The sequence below is a fragment of the Pelophylax lessonae genome, assembly GCF_965119305.1.
Source record: "Pelophylax lessonae genome assembly, chromosome: 4".
Classification (NCBI taxonomy): Eukaryota; Metazoa; Chordata; class Amphibia; order Anura; family Ranidae; genus Pelophylax; species Pelophylax lessonae.
This window is the reverse complement of record NC_138771.1, coordinates 636,518,903-636,542,491: the sequence shown is the minus strand read 5'-3', so window position 1 is coordinate 636,542,491 and position 23,589 is coordinate 636,518,903. Positions and strand designations below refer to the sequence as shown.

General features: G+C 46.2%; 1 protein-coding gene across 7 annotated transcripts in view; it reads right to left on the bottom strand.

Annotated features, from left to right (window-relative positions):
• MINK1 (misshapen like kinase 1) overlaps positions 1 to 23,589 on the bottom strand; it is a 249,643-nt gene that overhangs the window by 111,622 nt on the left and 114,432 nt on the right. For all 7 annotated transcript variants that reach the window (XM_082253310.1, XM_082253312.1, XM_082253313.1 and 4 more), the window contains exons 4-8: positions 18,943 to 19,068; positions 12,652 to 12,762; positions 8,231 to 8,321; positions 6,663 to 6,793; positions 4,675 to 4,729 (exon numbers count right to left, since the gene is read on the bottom strand). In XM_082253310.1, coding sequence (XP_082109436.1) covers positions 4,675 to 4,729; positions 6,663 to 6,793; positions 8,231 to 8,321; positions 12,652 to 12,762; positions 18,943 to 19,068 — 514 coding nt within the window. The remainder of the gene's footprint in view (positions 1 to 4,674; positions 4,730 to 6,662; positions 6,794 to 8,230; positions 8,322 to 12,651; positions 12,763 to 18,942; positions 19,069 to 23,589) is intronic.

The following is a 23,589-nucleotide window of genomic DNA, read 5'->3' as shown; positions in this document are numbered from 1 at the left end:
GTAACCACAGAGGGGTGGGAAATGGACAAACTCAAAGGAATGCAAATTCCCACGGCTAACATAGCCAACATAGTAACATGGAGCCCAACAAAAGAAAACAACTGTGACTCAAATGTAACAAAACCAGAAAAGGAGGGTCAATTAACCACTCCTTCACACGGCGGCCTGCAAAACCTTGAGGCCAAAGGACGCATCCACGGATGCTAGCACATTCACTCTATAAAACTTGGTGAATGTGTGTACTGACGACCAAGTGGCTGCCTTACAAACCTGCAGCACTGACACTTGGTGGCGGAAGGCCCAGGAGGAACTCAACGCCCGCGTAGAGTGAGCAGTAACAGGGAAAGGCGGAACCTTGCCCTTAAGAGAATACGCCTTCACCACCATCTGTCTGATCCACCTGGAGATGGTCGACGTAGACGCAGCATGACCCTTCCGGGGGCCATCCGTATCCACAAAAAAAGTCCGACTTACGAAAGGGCTCAGTGACCTCAAGATACACCCGTATCGCCCGAACCACATCCAAATAATGCAAGGCAATTTAATTCGGATGTGAAGGTTTCGGACAAAGTGAAGGAAGCCCTATATCCTCATTCAAATGAAAGCCAGAAACGACCTTAGGTAGGAACGATGGATTAGGTCGTAACACCACGTTATTCCTATGTATCACCAGATACTGGGAACGGCAAGACAACGCAGACAGTTCAGACACCCTCTGAGCAGAGTTGATAGCCACCAAAAAAGGCAACCTTCTGCGATAGGTCAAGCAGCGAAATGCGCCTAATTCTCAAAGGGAGGGTGCTGAAGGACCGACAGAACCAAATTAAGATCCCAAGGAGGTAGTGGGAACCTCCTGGGGGGAGCTAGATGGTGAACCCCCTGAAGAAAGGTACGAATCAGAGAATGATTGACCAACGGACGTTGGAAATACACAGCCAAAGCTGAGACCTGACACTTAAGAGTGCCCAAGGCCAAGTGTTGCGTTGGTCCACTCCCGTCTGCAAAAAGGCCAAAATACTGCCAACAACAAAGGATCTAGGATGGAGATGCAAAGACTCACACCAAGCAATGTACGCTTTCCAAGTACGGTGATAGACCTTGCTAGAAGTGGATTTTCTAGCCTTAAGCAAGGTAGGAATCACAGAGTCGGACAGACCCCTGTCCTTCAACACTGAGCTCTCAACAGCCAAGCCGTTAAAGCCAGCAACCGTAAAGCAGGATGGAAGATGGGACCTTGCGACAAAAGATCTTCCCTCAGAGGAAGAGCCCACTGGCCTGCTACCTGCAGCCGAACCACATCGGTGTACCAGGATCTCCGAGGCCAATCTGGCGCCACCAGGATTACCAGAATCCCCTCCAGCTCGATCCTGCGTAGCAGGCGAGACAACAGTTGCAGCCTAGGAAATGCATAAAGGAGCCCGTACGGACTCCAGGGGGCCAGCAGGGCATCCACGCCCTCGGCCAAAGGATCTCTAGACCGAGCCACAAACCTTGGAACCTTTCTGTTTTGCCTGGAGGCAAACAGATCCACATCCGGGGTTCCCCACCAGAGACACAACTGGTGAAACACTTGCGGATGTAGAGACCACTTGCCCTGATCCAGTGTTTGTCGACTCAGGTAATCCGCCTGCCAGTTGTCCACGCCGGCAATATACACGGCGGATAGGGCTGGAACATAAGTCTCTGCCCAACTCAGAATTTCGGCAGCCTCCAGAGCCGCCAAGGCACTCTTGGTGCCCCCTTAATGATTGACATATGCCACAGCCGTGACATTTTCCGACTGGACACGGACAGGACACCCTATGAGAACGTCCGTCCAATGGATCAAGCTCAACTTGATAGCCCTCAGTTCCAGAACGTTGATAGGAAGCTCAGATTCCTCCAATGTCCAAGTAACTTGGACAGTCAGAGTGCCCAGCACTCCCCCCAACCAGTCAGACAGGCATTCGTTGTCAGCACTGTCCACAGAACGGGAAGAAAGGACTTCCCGTGAAGGAGGTTTGGAGAACTGAGCCACCAATGAAGGGAGTGCCTGGAGCTCTTACTCAAAGAATCAGATTGTCCAGGGATGCGGGGTCCTTGTTCAATTTGACAAGGATCTCCTGTTGAAGAATTCTCATGTGGGTCTGAGCGTAAGGCACGGCTTCGAAGGAAGACACCATGAGGCCCAGTACTTGCATGGAGGACCGGAGAGAAACCCAGTCGCAAGCCAGCAGAGACAGAATCGCCTCCCTCAACTTCTGCAACTTTGCAGGAGGAAGAAATACCTTCACCGCCGTCGAGTCCAGGATCATCCCCAGGTACTCCAACCTGGTCGTTGGAACCAAAGCAGATTTCTGAAGGTTGAGATTCCAACCGAACTGCTGCAGAGTGTGAATAGTCACTTCCAGACCGCGTTCCAATTGTGCAGACGACTCCGCTCGGAGAAGGAGATCGTCCAGATAACCAAAGATTGCTATCCCCCTCTGCCGAAGCAGAGCTGACATCGGGGCTAACACCTTGGTAAAGACCCTGGGAGCAGAGGCAAGCCCAAACGGCAAAGCCAAAAAATTTAAAATGGTCCTGGCCCACTGCCAAACGGAGAAACCGTTGATGGACCTGACAAATGGGGACATGAAGATAGGCATCCTTGATATCAATCGAGGCCAACAGGTCTCCCTGATGAAGGAATGCCACCACTGATCACAGGGATTACATGCGAAACTTCTGGACGCGCACAAAGCGGTTCAACAGTTTGAGGTCCAAGATTGGACGCAATTCGCCCTCCGGAACAGTAAAGAGGTTTGAATAAAAAAAAGCATTCCGAAGGAGGTACTGGAACAATCACCCCTTGGGTCAGCAAGTCCCGAAGTGCAGTCTGCAACCCGGCCAGACGATCCAAGGACAGCCGAAGATTGGAAGGAAAAAATCTGTCCGGAGGACGGGAACGAAACTATCTTGTACCCGGACTGAATCACCTCGTGAACCCACCTGTCGTGTAACAGGGAAATCCACGGAGCCGGAAAGAAACTGAGACGTCCCCCCACCCCTGGAACAGGTGGGGGCGCCCCTTCAGGCAGAGGAGGTCTGCTTGGGGTTGCTGGGGGTGGAAGGTTTCGGCTTCCCAGCACAACGTTTGCCGGAGCCTTTACCACCGGACGTCTGTTTCGATTGCTGCGACCCAGGTGCACGAAAAAGACGCTTCTGCGCAGTAAAAGGAAGGACCCCGCTTACGCGAGGGGGCCTTCGGCTTAGAGGAACGGGGAAGAAGCGTGCTCTTACCCCCAGTGACCTACTTTATCAAGTCATCCAAGGCGGAGCCAAAAAGGCGATCACCCTGGTATGGAAGATCAGACAACAATTTTTTGGAAGCTTGGTCATCCGACCAAGATTTCAACCAGATCACACGTCTGATAAGCACGCTAACCACTGACGCCCTAGCCGCAAGCGGGAGGACATCCAGATTAGCATCACATACGAATTGCAGAGTCTGCGATAATTGGTCAGTAATTTCCAAAGTAGCTGACGGTACCAGAATAGCTGTCAGTGCCTCTCTCAGAGCCTTCACCCATTCAAACATAGTCTGGGAGACTAGAATCGTAACCATGGCAGGCCTGAGAATAGAGCCCACCACCGTATACAGGTGGCGAGACAAGACACCAATACGTCTATCAGTCACATCAGATAAGGATGAGGATTCTGCCACTGGTAAAACCATGGCCTTATGAATACCACATATCTAGGGGTCCACCGGAGGAGGAACCGTCCACTTGTGCAAGATCCCTTCCTCAAACGGATAGCGCCTGGTTATATGTTTGAGAAATGCTGGCGTGCGACTAGGTCGCCGCCATTGTTCTTCCACTAAGGTGGATAAAACTTAAGGACAGGGAAAAACCCTGGCTGACTTCTTCGCCCTGAGGGATCCAAAGGAGACCGAGCCCCCTTGCGATGTAGAAATCTCATCCGTGAGTTTAAGGGTGTCTCTCACTGAGGATATTAAGGCATCCACCAAGGCCATTTCCTGCGCCAAGGCGGGTGTAGAAGTATCCTCTTAAGCATCTGAATGAAGGGACGCATCCTCCAGGAGAGGGTCTGTGTCGCCAGCAACCATGTCAGCCTCAAATCTGAGGTCTGAGAGGAAACAGGCGAGGGGCGAGGGCGTTTCTTAGAAAAAGCAGCAGCAATAACCTTGTCCATTTTCTTGGACATTTCTTGTAGGACAGATAATAAAGACACATCATGAGCGTCAGATGCTGGCCCCAGGGATGACCTGCACTTACACAGACCAGACAGGGAACGTGGTGGCAAAGGAACCTGCACCGCAAAGGTTAAATAGGGGACACCTACAGGCAGGAACAAATGCCTCCTGTAGCAAACAAAAAAAACTTTGAAGCACCACAGGTTCCAGCAAGACCGTCGCCCCCCCCCCCCCCCCCGTTACTTGTTGATAGCATTGTTAATAATGGCAAGGGGGCACTCTCCAATGTACTGCTAACACCGGGTTACTTTAATCCATTTGCTGCAGCACAGCATAGACAGCCTGACTACATTACAGTAATAAAGAATGTTCCATTTGGTTTTAATGTTTTTTAAGTATTATACATTGGAAATTAAGGTATGCTCTGGCTGGAGGTCTGCTTCAAATAGCCACAATATTTCACAGGACAACTAGATTCTACTGTAAAAGTCACTTACGTGGAGCCCCTTCTGCCATCTCAATAGCAGTGATTCCCAGGGACCAGATGTCACTCTGAAAGGAAATACATAATGACAAATGTAAATGAAAATAATACATTTTCTATTGAGAATTTTCAAAATTACAAAGAATTCCAAAATCCAGAAATAAAAAAAATAGGATACCCTTATTTATTTAGATATAGGACAAAGTAGTAGTATAAATCTAGTGTAAAAACCTTAATGTGATTCTAAACAGAATTGTTTTTTTTTCTATATTTAAAATAACAATTATGTTATACTTACCTTCTCTGTGTAATGACTTTGCACAGAGCAGCCCCAATCCTCTTCTTCTCAGGGTACCCCACCGGTGCTCCTGGCACCCCACCCCATCCAATTCCCCCCATAGCAAGTTGTTGCTATGGGGACATTTATGCAGGCTCGCTCCTGAGCCCCGCTGTCTGCTTCTACTGACACAGACAGCGCGACTTTGCCCTGCTCCCTCCCCACTGGCTTGTTTAAACAGCAGAAGGAGCCAATGGCTCCAGCTGCTGTCTCTGAGCCAAGGACGAGGATGAGAGCTGACAGAGCCTCTGCCCATGGGCACATCGCTGGATCAAGATCGGGCTCAGGAAAGTATAAGGGGGTGCTGGGTGACTGCAAGAACAATATATATATATATATATATATATATATATATATATATATATATATATATATATATATATATATATATATATATAATATCTAGCAGATAGCTGAAAATCACAGAAGTAGACACCAGTACTTCAGTAATCTCCCCTAGCTTCCAGGTCCCATGTTGAGCTGCTGGCCTAATGCACTGTGAATAGGTAGTTGGTCATCTGGCAAGGGCTCCATTCAGAGAATGCTTTGCATTCTTTAAATGAATGCTAAATGTATTTTGATTGGACGAGGTGGAGAGCATGATGTCACCACCCCGCCTCTCCACCATGTCCAATCAAACAATGCTTTGTATTCATTCAGAAATTGCATTCTCTGCTTGGTGCCTGTGCCGAGTGGGCGACCACCTGTACTCACAAGGCATCAGGCCGATTTGGCTAGAGTTGGCTACAAGCTGGACCATATACCATACCTGGAATAATTCTTTAATTTGTAACGTCTTATTGTCTAATGTAAAAGAATAATAAAGCAACAGAAAACAGAAGCAGGAATAAAATAGAAAAATAGGGTCTATGAGTCTGTCCTCCTCCTGCAGGGTGATACAGACAGAAGGAGCTAAGAGTCTGTCCTCCTCCTGCAGGGTGATACAGACAGAAGGGGGCTATGAGTCTGTCCTCCTCCTGCAGGGTGATACAGACAGAAGGAGCTAAGAGTCTGTCCTCCTCCTGCAGGGTGATACAGACAGAAGGGGGCTATGAGTCTGTCCTCCTCCTGCAGGGTGATACAGACAGAAGGAGCTAAGAGTCTGTCCTCCTCCTGCAGGGTGATACAGACAGAAGGGGGCTATGAGTCTGTCCTCCTCCTGCAGGGTGATACAGACAGAAGGGAGCTATGAGTCTGTTCTCCTCCTGCAGGGTGATACAGACAGAAGGGAGCTATGAGTCTGTCCTCCTCCTGCAGGGTGATACAGACAGAAGGGGGCTATGAGTCTGTCCTTCTCCTGCAGGGTGATACAGACAGAAGGGAGCTATGAGTCTGTCCTCCTCCTGCAGGGTGATACAGACAGAAGGGGGGCTATGAGTCTGTCCTCCTCCTGCAGGGTGATACAGACAGAAGGGAGCTACGAGTCTGTCCTCCTCCTGCAGGGTGATACAGACAGAAGGGAGCTACGAGTCTGTCCTCCTCCTGCAGGGTGACATAGACAGAAGGGGGCTATGAGTCTGTCCTCCTCCTGCAGGGTGACATAGACAGAAGGGGGCTATGAGTCTGTCCTCCTCCTGCAGGGTGATACAGACAGAAGGGGGCTATGAGTCTGTCCTCCTTTTGCAGGGTGATACAAAGCTGCTATGGTAAAAGTAGTGACATACCCTGTAATCATATGTGGCATCTGGGTTCTCATCACACGCAATGACCTCAGGGGCCATCCAATACGGAGTTCCAATAAAGGTGTTTCTTCTGCCTACAGTGCGATCCAGCTGTGCGCTGACTCCAAAATCAACTAATAGACATGTGATAAAACAGAAGGAAAGGTGAGATTCAGGCTGTACAATAAATAGAGAAGGTGCAATTCCAACTAAAAATATTTAATACGTATTATACTGTAACTGCAATTGTTTCAATAAAACTTTGCTTTTCAGCATAAAAATATACAAGCAGATAAAGATATTTCTGTTGCTTTTTGGCTCCTAAGAAAGTCTTAGTAATGAACTGTGTATAACTGGGACAATGCAAACCACAAGACACGCACAGGACTCACTTCTACTTCTCAGATAAGGGCCAAGTACAGGCGGTCCCTGGGTTACAAACAAGAAAGGGTCTGTAGGTTTGCTCTTAATGCGGAGTTCCACCCAAAAGTGGAACTTCCGCTTTAGGTAGTCCTAACCCCCTGACATGCCACATTTGGCATGTCAATTTTTTTTGGGGGGGGGAGTGGGTACCTAGTTTTGACAGGTACCCGCTCCCACTTCCGCTCCCACCCTGAGCAGAAGTTCTCCTCTCCCCCTCCCTCTCTGCAATCTTCTGGGACATGTCAGAGGTCCCAGAAGATTGCCGGCCAATCAAGATGTGCAGCGCAACTCGCGCATGCGCAGTGCGTAGCTGGCTGTGAAGCCGCAAACTGTCACAGGGTGCCCACACCAGTGATGCCAGGGCCGCCGAGACCAGAGAGAGAGGATCGAGGCTTTGGGTGGCCGCATCGCTGGATCCTGGGACAGGTGAGTGTGTGTTTATTAAAAGTCAGCAGCTACACGTTTTGTAGCTGCTGACTTTTAATAAACACAGAAAAGGCTAGAACTCCGCTTTAAGTCGGATTTGTTTGTAAGTCGGAAAAGGTACATTTTTTAAGTTTAGCTCCAGCCAAAGGAATGATTTTTTACGTTTTTTGGATAGGGATGGCTTCACACCTCTGTACCATTTGTTTTGCTGTCTGTACCCCTGTTCAGAAGATTTCACCTCACTTTCTGTCCCTATGACAATTGTATTTTGAAAAATTGGGGTTGTTGTTTAAACAAGGATTGGTGATAAAGCTTCAGTGGAGACACCTTTTCCCCAAGAGAACTCTTACAGGGGTGAATTTCCCTTCCTAGGGGAGATTTCTCCTCATTCCTGTTGTCTCTCTCCGTTTGTAAGTAGAAGCCGTTTCTAAGTCGGATGTTTGTAACCCGTGGACCTCCTGTAGTTTGAAAGATGTCGACATTCCTCTGGCCATATAGGGGTTGACTTACAAAAACTGGAGAACGCAAAATCTGGTGCAGTTTTGCATAGAAACCAATGAGCTTTCAGGTTTTATATTATTAAAGCTTAATTAAACAAGTTGAAGTTAGAAGCGTTCTGACTACCATGCACAGCTGCAGCAGATTTTGCACTCTTTTAGTAAATCAACGCCATAGTGTAATACAGAAATTGTTTGCGCAAACCTCTGCATATATGAACTTACCCAGTTTAACTTCAGCGTTCTCAGTCAGGAGGACGTTCTGACCCTTGATGTCTCGATGTATAACCTTGTGAGCGTGAAGGTGCGACAGACCCTGAAGACAGGAAAGAAAGAATGCTATTCACTTTTAGCACATACAGTTTGTGTTGCTTATTAGACCTTGGTGATCCAATGTCAACAGCCCTAAAATCATAGTATCTATGTAGTACATGCCTTTAAGCGTCTGAAAACACATGCAAAAGGTAATGTGCTGAAAGAAGAGCAGGAGAGGTCAGAGAAGGCATCCTTAGGTTTACATAAGACATGCTAACCATTTGCTGGTAAGTATGAATTACGGTATTTCAGGAAGCTCTCAAAACCAAAAGGACAACAAGGCGTGTGTCTGCAGATGACAGGAGACAACTAGCCACATAATTCATGTACAGCTATCAAAGGACAGCAGGAAAAAGATTGCTTTATTTACATCTCTGTGTTAAAGGAGCTAAGATGTTATTCTTGTAATCTAAAGTCACTTATAGATCAGAACTGATGAGGGGAATATGCATTCAGATAGCAGCAATCTGAGCATATACAATATATACTGTGATGCCAAATCCTTAAAATATTTGAAAGAAGGAAGGATTGGGAGACAAGGATTTTTTGGCACAACAAAATTATTAAAATTAAATTTTATTTATGAATACATATAAAACCAGGGGAAAACACTTAGTATAAAAATGTGACCCAATAGAAGGCCCAAAAATTATATACAAATTGTGTAGCAGTTTGTTTGAATGTTAATTCCATACAGAATATACAGAGATTATTGCAAACTTGTATATAGGCAAATACTTGACATCAGAAGGATCTTGCCGACGGGTGCCAGAAGACACGGATTGCCGTCCAACCAGACCACCTGATGCTGTATTCAGAAGTTCATATGTACACATTCAACATTGCTCAACACCAGTGGTGGCGGTTCCCCATCCGGGAGGGATCTGTGGTTACCGTTCAGGAGCTTATGGAAGCACCTATCTGATGGGTCTTCATTTTGGACTCAAGCCACAGTAAATTACTATTGCTGGGGCTGTTGACGCCAGCCAGGCATTCGCCAATCCTTGGTCGTTACAATTCCAAGGTTTTCTACTTATTACATGAGTCTCCTGAAATCCACGATACCCTCCTCGTTATTTACAAATGACGCTGACGCACATGTCTTGTTTTATAACACTATACAGAGTATCCTATTAAAATGCTCCAGATGAAGCTTTGAAAAAGGCGAAACAGGTTGAGCAATGTTGAATGTGTGCATATGAACTTCTGTATACAGCATCAGCTGGTCTGGTTGGACGGGAGTCGAGTCTTCTGGCACCCGTCGGCAAGATCCTTCTGATGTCAAGTATTTGCCTATATACAAGTTTGCAATAATCTCTGTTTATTCTGTATGGAATTAACATTCAAACAAACTGCTACACGATTTGTATATAATTTTTGGGCCTTCTATTAGGTCACATTTTTATACTAAGTGTTTTCCCCTGGTTTTATATGTATTCATAAATAAAATGTAATTTTAATAATTTTGTTGTGCCAAAAAATCCTTGTCTCCCAATCCTTCCTTCTTATAAAGTCACTTATAATATATGTTTTTTGCTGTGTTAATATTAGTGATCGACCGATATCGTTTTTTTATTGCCAATACCGATACTGATATTTTGGTCATCGCATATCGGTATCGGCTGATATTTTTTTTACAGGTACTGTTGTGGAGGGATCTGGGGGTCTAAAAGAACCCAAACCCCTCGTCTGCACTTAAAAGCATTCAAAACGCCAAGTTTGGCTGTTTTGAATGCTGTCATTTTTTTAATTTGGAGCCGAGATCCCGGAAGTGATGTCAAAACATCATTTCTGGGTTTTTGCATGGAGACCCGATCAGAGCCGAATGCAGCTTTGATCGGGTCTTCGGCGGCCGTGCAGGTAGGTTGCCTGGGTCTCCCGGTGGGACGGGAGAACGGGGCAAACCACGGAAGGGGGAGGGGACTTCTCAGCAGCATCGGTTGTCATTACAAGACAGCTGATCGTCGGCTATGGACGCCGATACCGGGGTGATGCATCTAGCTACAGGCATCCCTCCGGTACAGCACTTTCCTGAAATGTTGGCAATATCTGTAACCTCAGGGGCCGATTCCGATATCACAGGGAAAGTGCATTTTGGCCCCCGATATATCGGTGTTGCCGATAATCGGTCAATCTCTAGTTAATATACACATACACTTCTGAGAGGTAGCACTTCAGTATATTTACTATTTAATACACTACTTGCTAAGGATAGCAGCTACCTCATTCACACACCTTTCCTTGATTTTTGTGATAGCGCGAGAGGTTACTTTTTTCTATTGTAATCGCCATAATCTTTCAATAAGTAATTTCTGGGATAAAGTGGGTGCAACGTGTAAATTAAACTACATGGGGCAAATACTATTTAGGGAGGACCTGAAGCAACATTTTCTCCAGAAATTATTAAATATTTTAAAATTAATGTGTGCTTCTCACTCTATGTTTGAATGCAACGAAGAGCAAAAAAAACAAAAAACATTAATAACTATATGGGTAGTGCAAAAAAAAAAAGGCTCTCACTACCAAACATAAATTCATATATACAAAATATTAATCATTGCTAAAAGCATCCCAGCTAAACCGAGTATATGTCTCCTTAACGGGAGAAGTATGGGTTTGTAACAAAAAAATGAACATCAATACTCACCTCTGTGCTGCAGCGGTCCCACGTCAGCTCTAAGCCCAGAAATTGAGTGATCACATGACCGTTGATCTCTCAGTTCTCGGGCTGCTGCAAGCAGAGAGCGGTGACTGTCAGTCACATCTCTGCATTCTGCTCCACCAGTTCTGGAGGTGGGGTGCAAACAAGAGGAGCTTCCACTTATATGTGGAGTTCTGCTTTAAAAAGTGTATGTAAACCCAAAAACAAAACTCAAATCTGAAGTTTTTTTTTTGGGGGGGGGGGGGGGCACAAGGTACCGCACACATTAGCTGTGTGTAAAGGTGTGTATCCCTCCACCTGCAGGCTACTGCTTCTGCTACAAGTCATCCCTTCTGTGCCTCCTCACAGCCACAGGCTATGTTCATGTCATTACTAAGTCTCTGTGCTTCTTTATGCAATGCAGGCAAATCATGGCTGATGGGAGAGGCCAGCAGGGTACTTTATATAGCAGTGATGGCACCCCAGATGTTTTTGAACTACATTTCCCAATCTACATATGCGCTCTCCTCAGCGTGCAAACACAGGGGGGAAGGGGGCGCTTTAAAAATGTTTGTGTTTTTAGTTTTTGTTTTATTTAAAAAAAAAAACTATATATATATATATATATATATATATATATATATATATATATATATATATATATATATATATATATATAGTTATTTTTTTTACACTGTCCCTTTCATTTTTTTTTTTTAAATCGCTTTTATGTGAACATCCCTTGTGATAGCAATAAAGCATGACAGGTCCTCTTTATGGAGACATCTGGGGGTCTAGAAGAGCCTAGATCTTTCCTCTACCCTTGAAAGTATGAGATAAAAAAAAGAGAAAAAAAAAAAACATTGATCTCATGCATTTGAAAAAATAAAAATGGCAGTGTTTACATTTGCTCGAAGCCATGGGTGTCCAACCTTTTGGCTTCTCTGGGCCACAGTGAGGAGTGTAGAGAAATTTTCTCTGGCCGCATATAAAATATATACTATAGTTAAGGTATATAAGTAATAAAACGTTGCCGCGCCCTTCCCATGCTGCTGCGCACCCCCCCCCCCCCCCCAAGCACTAATTTAACACAACTAGTGGATGATCCCCTCCGAGGCAGTTAGAAGCCGCTGTGGACCGGGCCCCTGACTGGACTTCCTTCCTCCCCAGCAAAAAAATAAATAAATTGTCAAGGGGCAGTGGGGTTGGACATGCCTGCTCTAGGCGGAAGTGATGAACAGCTCGTCTCTTGCGGTCTCCTAGACCATAGAGATGATCAGGGATGTTCCAGCCCCCGAAAAAACTCTATAATCACCTGGAACTGCCGGCTTCAGTGCCGGGCTCCCCGTACGCACAGGAGAGCCTGGAGAGCCACTGGTGGAAGGGGAGGGAAAACGACCCCTCCTGCTGCTTGTAAAAGTGATCCAGTGGCTAATCAACCACTTGGATCACTTTTACAAGTTAGGGAATCGCTGGCTAAAAATTTTAATACTGGGGTTTTGGCGGACAGCTGCAGCCATGGCCCAGTATAACTATTTAAACACAATGATGTACATGTATGCGATTGTGTGGCAAGTGGTTAAAAAAACTGGAGATTTTCTACTTTCATTACTTAAAAAAAGAATCGGATAAAAAACAAAAAAAAAAAAAAAACTTGGCACAGTAAAAGCAGATATGCATAGAACTTTACCCGCAAGATTTCTCGGCAGATGTACGCAATACAGTCTTCCTTTAGAGAGTTCCCCTTCGTGTTCTTCACCAGATCGGTGACTGATCCCGCACCACAGAACTCCATGACCAGCTGTGAGGAGAGACACACAGGATATAAGCGCGGCATTCACATTCATCACCATGATAAAGCATGCTACATTTGGGTAGAATTTGGGTAATTTTGGCTGTCCTTAATACCTGTGGGGGACAAAGCCATGAAAAATGAAAAGAGAAGTATTGGATTTTTTTTTAATCATACCTAGATAGATGCAGAATCCGCCGCCTGAGATGGAGAACCAAGCGATCAAACACCACTGATCGCTCAGTCCACTGTGCTCCATGAGCAGAGAGCTGGTGACTGTCAGTCAGCGGCTCTGTGCTCTGCCCCCCCCCCCCTTTACTCACTGGGGCGCTTGGCTGTGGAGGGGGTGGGAGCGGCCGGCTCAGGTTCTCATCGGCTCGCTGAGAGGCTGAGCCAGATGCCGGTCCAGGCATGTGGGCGAATCCTGACCATATTGTCGTAATCTTGCCCCAGCCTGGACCGGCTCTGTGAAATCAGCCGACAGCGGGTTTCAGCCCACTGTCTGCTTAAAACAGGTGACAGGAGCGCAGAATGAATTGCACTTCTGTGAACCACAGGAGAAGTACAGCCAAACAAGCTTTGCCTTTATGTCTACTTTAAAGTAGAACTACATCTTCAGCACAAAAAATATATCGTGCAGACAGAGTATACAATGTCAGTAAAACAATTTCCATTATCCTGTAAATGAATAGTTGATACTTACTTTTAACCAGTTGAGGGCGCTGGGTATGCTATGGTAGTAAAGGCCAACATAATGTTCCTCACCCCCTCCTCCTCCCTATCCTGCATAAAAAGATCTGTGCACCTTTTTTAAATCTGGTCTGGTCACATGATCCTGCAGCTCTATAGGAAGGGCTCAACAACAGCTGGGAATTTCCCGGAGCCGTGATGTCACCCCCAGGCGCCCATTGGTTATTGGCGCTCCCTTCTCTACCCAGCAGCAGCCGCTCACTGACCCAGGTGAGCCTGAGCTAGGGCTGGGCGATAAATCGATTTTTTAGTTTGAAACTATTTTTTTTTTTCAAACTCAAGTTTTTTTCTAATTGTTTTTTCCGCCTTTTTCCGCCTTGTGCAGCCAGCCCCCGCGTAACTACACACACCCTGGGCTCCAGCCAGCTCCTAGTCCGCCGCACAGGAACCGAACTTCCCAGTAACGGACCACCGCCGCGCCTGGATGTGACGTCAGCTGCGGGCGGTGCGTCTGTACGGGGGCTGCGGCGCGCTGTGATAGGTACAGAGAACTCCCCGGCCTAGATGTGACGTCAGCTGCCGGGAGAGGAAGCGGGCGGTGCGTCTGTACAGGCCAGGGGCTGTGATAGGATAGGTACCTATCCTATCACAGCCCCTGTACAGACGCACCGCCCGCTTCCTCTCCCGGCAGCTGACGTCACATCCAGGCGCGGCGGTGGCCGGTTACTGGGGTGTTCTCTGTACCTATCACAGCCCCTGGACAATCACCAAGCACACTATTTACTGCTCTCTCCAGCAGGACAGTCAGTCACTTAGCACTCTATACTGCTCTCTCCAGCAGGACAGTCAGTCACTTAGCACTCTATACTGCTCTCTCCAGCAGGACAGTCAGTCACTTAGCACTCTATACTGCTCTCTCCAGCAGGACAGTCAGTCACTTAGCACTCTATACTGCTCTCTCCAGCAGGACAGTCAGTCACTTAGCACTCTATACTGCTCTCTCCAGCAGGACAGTCAGTCACTTAGCACTCTATACTGCTCTCTCCAGCAGGACAGTCAGGCACTTAGCACTCTATACTGCTCTCTCCAGCAGGACAGTCAGTCACTTAGCACTCTATACTGCTCTCTCCAGCAGGACAGTCAGGCACTTAGCACTCTATACTGCTCTCTCCAGCAGGACAGTCAGGCACTTAGCACTCTATACTGCTCTCTCCAGCAGGACAGTCAGTCACTTAGCACTCTATACTGCTCTCTCCAGCAGGACAGTCAGTCACTTAGCACTCTATACTGCTCTCTCCAGCAGGACAGTCAGTCACTTAGCACTCTATACTGCTCTCTCCAGCAGGACAGTCAGGCACTTAGCACTCTATACTGCTCTCTCCAGCAGGACAGTCAGGCACTTAGCACTCTATACTGCTCTCTCCAGCAGGACAGTCAGTCACTTAGCACTCTATACTGCTCTCTCCAGCAGGACAGTCAGTCACTTAGCACTCTATACTGCTCTCTCCAGCAGGACAGTCAGTCACTTAGCACTCTATACTGCTCTCTCCAGCAGGACAGTCAGGCACTTAGCACTCTATACTGCTCTCTCCAGCAGGACAGTCAGTCACTTAGCACTCTATACTGCTTTCTTGAACAGAATTATATTCTGCTTTCTCCAGCAAGAGTCAACAAGTACGTTATACCACTCTCTCCAGCAGGACAATCACTAAGAACTGTATTCTGCTCTCTCCACAAAGTCGGTCTACAGACTCTATACTGCTCTCTCCAATAGAATTCTATACTGCTCTCTCCAGCAAGACAGTCAAACATTCTACATTGCTTAGGACAAGCACTCTATTTACTACTCACTCCAATAGAACTCTACTATGCTTTCTTCAGCAAGACAGTCTACAAGCACTTTATAAAGTTGCACTTTTGACACTATATCTGATGTCTGCAGTCATTTTTTAAGTGCATTGAAAAAAAAATTGAAAATCGAATCGAAACTCGAATTTTTTCTTTAAAAATCGAAGATTTTTTTTTTTATGCAAAATCGCCCAGCCCTAGCCTGAGCTGCAGGGTCACGTGACTGGCCTGGACCAGACTAAAAAAGGTAAGTACACAGATCTTTATTTTCATAGAGGGTATGCTGGATAAGTAGGAGGAGGGGGGAAAGAATGCTTTAACCAGTTCTGGACCGGAAGGATTTTCCCCCTTAATGACCAAGCCATTTTTTTTTCGATTCGGCACTGCGTTATTTTAACAGGCAATTGTGCGGTCGTGCGATGCTGTACCCAAATAAAATTGATGTCCTTTTTTCCCCACAAATAGAGCTTTCTTTTGGTGGTATTTTATCACCTGTGCAATTTTTATTTTTTGCGCTTTAAACAAAAAAGGGCGACAATTCTTGAAAAAAACAATATTTTTCAAATTCTGCTATGACATTCCCAAACAAAAAAATTAAAAAATCAAAATTTTTCATCCTTTTAGGCCAATTTGTATTCTGCTACATATTTTTGGTAAAAAAAAATAAAAATCGCAATAAGCGTACTTTGACTGGTTTGCGCAAACGTTATCACGTCTACAAACTAGGGGAAAGATTTATGTCATTTTTATTTAATTTTTTTTTAATAGTAATGGCGGCGATCTGCGATTTTTAGCGGGACTGCGACATTGCGGCGGACAGATCGGACCCCTGACATTTTTTACACTTTTGGGGGGACCACTGACATTACTACAGTAATCAGTGCTAAAAATATGCAATGTTACTGTAATAATGACACTGGCAGGGGAGGGGTTAACCTAGTGGGTGATCAAAGGGTTAAATGTGAGCCTAGGGGAGTGTTTGCTGTGGGGGGAGGGGCTTGTGAAATTACCATAGAGACCTGTGATCCTGTATAGAAGGATCACAGGCACTCTAAAAATTTCAGAGAGAAGAACGGTCAGCTGTGTTTACAACAGCTGACCGTTCTTCTCTCTCAGCGTGCATCGGCATTCCCGCTGCCCCCCCCAGCATCAAGCGCCGACCAGGGGGTCAGCAGTATTTCAAGCGGAAGTTCCACTTTTTGGTACAGGTACATTTTCTAAGTGTAGCCACAGCCAAAAAAAAACACATTTTTAGGCTTTATGGATAGCATAGGGAAGGGTTAACACCCCTGTATCGTTTTGCTGTCTGTGCCCCCCAGTTCAGAAGATTTCACCTCACCTTTAGTCCCTGTGACAACTGGATTTTGAACATTTTGGGTTGTTGTGGAAACAAGGATTGGTGCTAAAGCCTCAGTGGAGACACCTTTTTCCCATGAGAACTCTTACAGGAGTGAATTTCCCTTCCTAGGGATAGATTTTCTCTCCTTCCCTGTTGTCTCCCTCCATTTATAATGACACTCCATGTACTTTTCAGACCAGTTGACAAGCATCCACTCCTGAAGAAGTGAGCTATTTTTCTCATGAAACGCGTCGAGTTCTATGATGCTCCAGTTTAACCATGCACTGTGTTTACTGTACTTGCAAGCATATCTTTATGTATGTACATGTGGTCTATATGATGATTGTTATATTCTCAATAAACTCATTTATTTTACTACAGTATTGGCCCCTTTGTGTTCACCTCAATTTAAAGTCCCAGGGCATCCTTCTCCCCTGTTTTGTATTGTTATTAGGGATGGAGGTGTTCACAGATCGTATCGGACCTTTTTATCCCTGTTGTATCCGTTTATAAGTAGGAGTCATTTGTAAGACAGACATTTCTAACCTGGAGACCGCCTGTATATGTATTATATTGTAGCTTACCAATCATTAGATGTGGTGGCTGCATTTCTTTTCTTTTCTGAGGCTCCCCTCCTGCCCCGTTTCCCCATGGTGATCTGTCCAGTAACACACCTCCCATCTTACAGGCCCCCCCAGTCTGAATGAAGGAGCACAGGGGGCACAACAGACAGCAGCACTGTTATGGCGCTTTTCCACTGCATAGAACCGTACCGGCTCGGCACGCTTTTGTGCTTTTTCACTGCGGTACCGCATGGTATAGGGTCGGAACGGTTCGGTACGGTATAGGTTTGCTTTTCCACTGCATGGAACCGAACGGTACGGCTCTGAAAAAACAGTACCTACTCGATTGTGGTTCCAACAGGTACCAAACTGGTACCATATCCCACAATCCTTTGCATGCAGTCACTACTAGCCACTGATTGGTCAGAGAATCACACCCACCCCGTTGTTATCCCACCCACCTAACTTTAGTACTACTTTAGTGGAAAAGCAAACCTATACCGTACCGTACCGAACCGTTCCGACACTATACCATGCAGTACCGCAGTGGAAAAGCAAACCGGGCCAAGCAGGGCCGAGTAGAGCCGAGCCGGTACTTGCAGTGGAAAAGTGCCATTAGTCTCGGGGAGTGGCGTTAGATGGACTAGCAGATTTAAAGCAGAGTTCCACCCAAAAGTGGAACTTCCGCTTTAAATACTGCTGACCCTCTGAGACATGCCACATTTAGCATGTCATTATTTTGGGGGGGGGGGGGGGGTCGGTGAGTGAGTACCTAGATTTGACAGGTACCCGCTCCCACTTCTGCTCAGGCCACCTAGGCGGCTCGAGCCAAAAGTTCGCCTTCTCCCACCCTACAATCTTCTGTGACATGTCACAGTTCCCAGAAAATTGCCTGGCCATTCACAAAGCGCAGTGCGACTCACGCATTCGTAGTGCGGACCCGGCTGTGAAGCCGCAAGGTGTCACAGCCGGGTGCCCAAACTACAGATGCCGGTGCCGCCGAGAGGAGAGGGAGAGAACCGAGGCTTCCGGTGGCCGCATCCCTGGAGCCTGGGACAGGTGAGAGTGTGTTTATTGAAAGTCAGCAGCTACACTTTTTTTGTAGCTGCTGACTGTTTTTTAGCACACAAAAATGTTTGGAACCCCGCTTTAAATACACTAACACACTGAAGCCAAACTCCAGCTCATACCTTATTTAATATGTCATCTCTATTCTATATACTATATTTAATCAGTTACAGCAAACATTGTTTTTTTTCCTTTTGGGATAAAGGTTTTACATAAATAAATAAAATCAGATTATTGTAAGAACTTTTGAAAAACAACAGCCTCAGCGCCGGTTCACATTACCGTGACGCTACTTGCAGGGGCGACCTCCGAGATCGCGGTGCAAGCAGCGCGCCGCGACCTCGGAGCGGCCGCCACGGACTTCATGACATTGAAGTCTATGGCGGTCGCCTCCTGGTCGCCCCAAAGAAGCTCCGGACCCTTTTTCTAGGTCGGAGCGACTTGTGTCGCTCCTATTAGAACGGGTCCGCAGCTTCCCTATGGGAGGCGACCTGCGGCGACCTGTGAGGCGACCAGGTCGCCTCACAGGTCGCCCCAGTGTGAACCGGCACTTACTGGCTGGATCACCAGATAACAATAAAGAAAAATGAATGTAGCTGTCACACCTAAGAATTGATAAGCTTCAAAATAATAAAATGTTTTCGGGTTTTATTACAGCTTGAAATCTGCATATGAGCTCACCCATAGCTGGTCGTCATTCCCTGGAGGACTCTTTTTGATGAAGGCTCCATAGTAGGTTGCGATGTTTCGATGGTGGGAGTACTTCTTCAACATGTTAATCTCCTGCTTGATTTCTTCTTCTTCATCCTAATCATAAATCACAGGAGGGAGAACAGACATAAGTGACACAAGACCAAAGAAAATTCCCAGCTCAACTCACCAACCAGCCTGCAAGCGACTCCATCTTGTCCTCTTATCCTAATTTCTATCTGAGGGGATAAGAAACCACTGTAGCTTCCTCGAGTCCCTTGTGCCCCCAGGTGTGGAGAAATGCCCACTAATTCCAAACATATGTGGTGGTCCTGTACACATGTGGAGGGCTACTGGAAAAGGGTTGTCCAGATCATAAACACTCACCGGCCACTTTATTAGGTATACCTCCTGTTCAATTGCTTGGTAACCCAATACTGCAAATCAGCCAATCACATGGCAGCAACTCAATGCTATTAGGCATCTAGACGTGGTGAAGTTCAAACCGTTCAAAACTAAACAAACTCAGAAGTTTGTTTAGAATTTCAGAAGAAATTTAGAAGTTCAAACTAGACTTCTGAAGTTCAAACGTTTTGGAGAAAAACACATTTTAATAAAATTTTAATGCACACAAACGCAATATATTAGACACTTTTTTGATTAAATATAAAAGACGGTGTTACACCAAGTAAGTAGATACCAAACATGTCACGCTTTCAAACTGCGCACTCTCAGGGGATGGCATCACATTATGGTATTTAAAAATCTCCATAGTTGACGCTTTAAAAGCCTTTACAGCTTACCAGTGGAGAGTTACAGAGGAGGTCTGGTGCTAGAATTATTGCTCTCGTTCTGACGTTTGCAGCAATACCTCGCATGTGTTGTGCGTACAATACCTCACGTGTGGTGCGTACGTATTCGTGTGGGACCAACGCATGTGTTCGGCTTTGCGCGCAAACACGAAGGGACAAGGGCACCTAAAATGTTTTTTTATATTTATTTATTTCATTGAATTGATTTTACTACGGTTTCTTAAAAAAAAATAAAAATAAAAAAATGTAGGATTACTTTTATTGCTCTCGCAAGGAATGTAAACATCCCTCCTGACAGCAATAGGCAGCGACAGGTACACTTTATAGAGAGATCTGTGGTCTATTAGACCCCAGATGTCTTCTCTGCCCTAAAGCAGAGTTCCACCCATTTTTAATAGGTTGGATTACATAGATGTATGCAATTCCCTTTAAAACGGCTTTTACCAATGGAAACTTTTTTTTTTTTTGCTAGTAAATACCTTAATTTGTGCTTTATTTATCCTCTTCTCACTTCTGGGTCCGATCGGCGATGACGTCATTCGGCGATTCGCAATGTGTGCTGGGATGTATTCCATGCCAGAAATCTCGCAGTATTACCCAGGAGCTGAGCTGTACTGAGCCGTGCCTGCCCCGCCTCCTCTCAGTGAGTTGCACTGTATGCATTGTATTCAGGACGTGCTCTGCCCCGCCTCCGCCCCGCCTCCTCTCAGTGAGTTGTACTGTATGCATTGTATTCAGGACGTGCTCTGCCCCGCCTCTGCCCCGCCTCCTCTCAGTGAGTTGTACTGTATGCATTGTATTCAGGACGTGCTCTGCCCCGCCTCCGCCCCGCCTCCTCTCAGTGAGTTGTACTGTATGCATTGTATTCAGGACGTGCTCTGCCCCGCCTCCGCTCCGCCTCCTCTCAGTGAGTTGTACTGTATGCATTGTATTCAGGCCGTTCTCTGCCCTGCCTCCGCCCCGCCTCCTCTCAGTGAGTTGTACTGTATGCATTGTATTCAGGACGTGCTCTGCCCCGCCTCTGCCCCGCCTCCTCTCAGTGAGTTGTACTGTATGCATTGTATTCAGGCCGTTCTCTCCTCTCAGTGAGCGAGGACTGAAAGCATTATATCCTTACTGAGCTCACTGAGAGGAGGCGGGGCAGAGCACGTCCTGAATACAATGCATACAGTACCACTCACTGAGAGGAGGCGGGGCGGAGGGGGGCAGAGCACGTCCTGAATACACACAGTACAGCTCAGCTCCTGGGTAATACTGCGAGATTTCTGGCATGGAATACATCCCAGCACACATTGCAAATCGCCGAATGACGTCATCGCCGATCAGACCCAGAAGTGAGGAGAGGAGGAATAAAGCAGAAATTAAAGGTATTTACTAGCAAAAAAAAAAAAAAAAAGTTTCTATTGGTAAAAGTCGTTTTAAAGGGGATTACATAGATCTGAAGTTACGAAAATGGGTGGAACTCCACTTTAGGAGCATTTGATCACACCAAGGTTGGTGTGATCAAATGCTTTCCCATTTTAAAAATGGAGCGGTTTACATCCAAGGAAACTGGAAGTGACAAAAAAAAAGATCACCACTTACCATTTCCTATACCAGAGAGCTCATCGGGGACCTTCTGGTCCTCGAAAAAACTCTATGGTAAGCTGGCAGAAGCGCAGGCTTCAGTTCCATGTTCTCCGGTGGGTGGCGACCCACCCCCTCCCCCACCTGTAAAAGCAATCCACAGCCTAATTAGTGGCTAGGATGGCTTTTGCAAAAAAAGATGACTGCTGGCGGAAAAAATAAAAAAAAACTATACAGTACCAGGATAATGCATATGTACGTTAAGCAGTCTTCAAGTGGATATGAAATTAAAACAGAGAGAGAATTGGGACTTTAAATGAAGCATGTGGCTGCAAAAAGTAAAATGATCGATGTCTATTGTCACATATCTATACATATACCATAATACACAGGTGTCAAACACAAGGCCCGCGGGCTGAATGCGGCCCCCGGGGCTATTTCATGTGGCCCCCACACCTCTCCTGCAGCTGCGGCACCCACCTTGTCTCAGTAGTCTGCAGCAGAGAGGACAGAACTCCTTTGCCAGATCCTGTGCTTCTCTGTGTTGCTGTAGAAAGGCTAATCTTTGCCGCCCCAAGCAGTCTTTGCCAACCTTCTCAGCAGTCTGCAGCCGAGGGGAGGGCAGAACTCCTCCTACAGATCCTGAATTATGCAGCCACAACACCACCTTGCCTTTGCCTCCCCTGGTCTCAGACTCTGTATACTGACTCCATCCCTCTTCTGGTCCTCCTCCAGACCTTGCACTTTCTTCTTCCCAGATCCACCCGCATCTTCTTCCTGGCAGTAGCACAAGGTAAGGGGGTGCATTGTGATGTAAGGAAGGGTGGGTGACTTTACTTATGATGGTGGGGGGCTCCTGACATCTCATGTTAGGGGGGCGTGGGGTGCTCTGGACATCTAATCTTACAGATATAACCGGCCCTTTGGGGGCAACCATAATGCTGATGCGGCCCGCGATAAAATTGAGTTTGACACCCCTGCTATAATAGCACAATACAGTTAAAAATATTATTGGTTAATAATAATAAATTCATATATGTTCACGTTACATCATAAAAAATAATGGAACATGCTTCATTTAAAGTCCCAATTCTCTGTTTGAATTTTGCATATAGGGATAGAGGCATTTGACCTTATATGTCAGTGATGGCGAGCCTTGGCACCCCAGATGTTTTGGAACTACATTTCCCATGATGCTCATCCACTCTGCAGTGCAGTTGAGCATCATGGGAAATGTAGTTACAAAACATCTGGGGTGCCAAGGTTCGCCACGGTTATATGTCTTATGATTTATTTAAAATCCCAAAACCCCTCCCCCTTTTCAAATGGATATGAAGGTTTTCTATTTCTTTATTTGCTTTTTTTTGTTCCTATTGGTTGGACCAGATTACCTTGTGTCTTTTTTTCAACCTACGGTAACTATGTAACCATCATTTTTCCTGCTTTTTAGTTTGCCCATCTGCAACTGGGGCCTTTTATTACGTGATGCAATTGTATAGTAAAAAAACATTGTTTCTCTTCATTCTCTATTAATAGATCAGTTGATTTCTGGAACAAACACCCCACAGGGCAAGCATTATTATTATTATTATATATTCCATGCCAATTCTAAACATATGTGATGAATACATTATTCCGGAAGTGCAAAATGTGTTTATTTTCAAAGACGATCGTTGTTCTAATTAAAAAGCAGGAATTTTATGATCTAATAAGGAGACAAATCCAAAATTAACTAACTCCAGACAGCTGGGTCTTGGATGATCGAACAGTAAAAATCTATAAGCGTCTATCTAGAGTTATGACAACAGCTGCGTGTGACAGAGGTGGTATCAGTGCTGTATTTTGGACTAGGCCAACAAGGCCCAGGCCTAGGGCAGCACTTTGCAGGGGGGCAGCAAAAAAGCCACTCCCCACCACCTGAGACTCTATTGGCCACTGGTTGCTAAAACCACCTCTCTCACCCCCCTCTCTCGCTCTTACTCACCCCCCTTTCTCACTCTCTCTCTCCCTCCCTCTTACCCCCTCTCTCTCGCTCTCATCTCCCTCTCGCATCCCCCTCTCTCAGCCCCCCTCTCACTCTCTCACCCCCCCACTCTCTCTCTCTTCGATGCCCCCCCACTCTCTCTCTTCGATTCCCCCCCCTTTCTCTCATCCCCCCCACTCTCTCTCTTCGATTCCCCCCCCCCTTTCTCTCTTCGATTCCCCCCTCTCTCTCTTCGATTCACCCCCTCTCTCTCTTCGATTCACCCCCTCTCTCTCT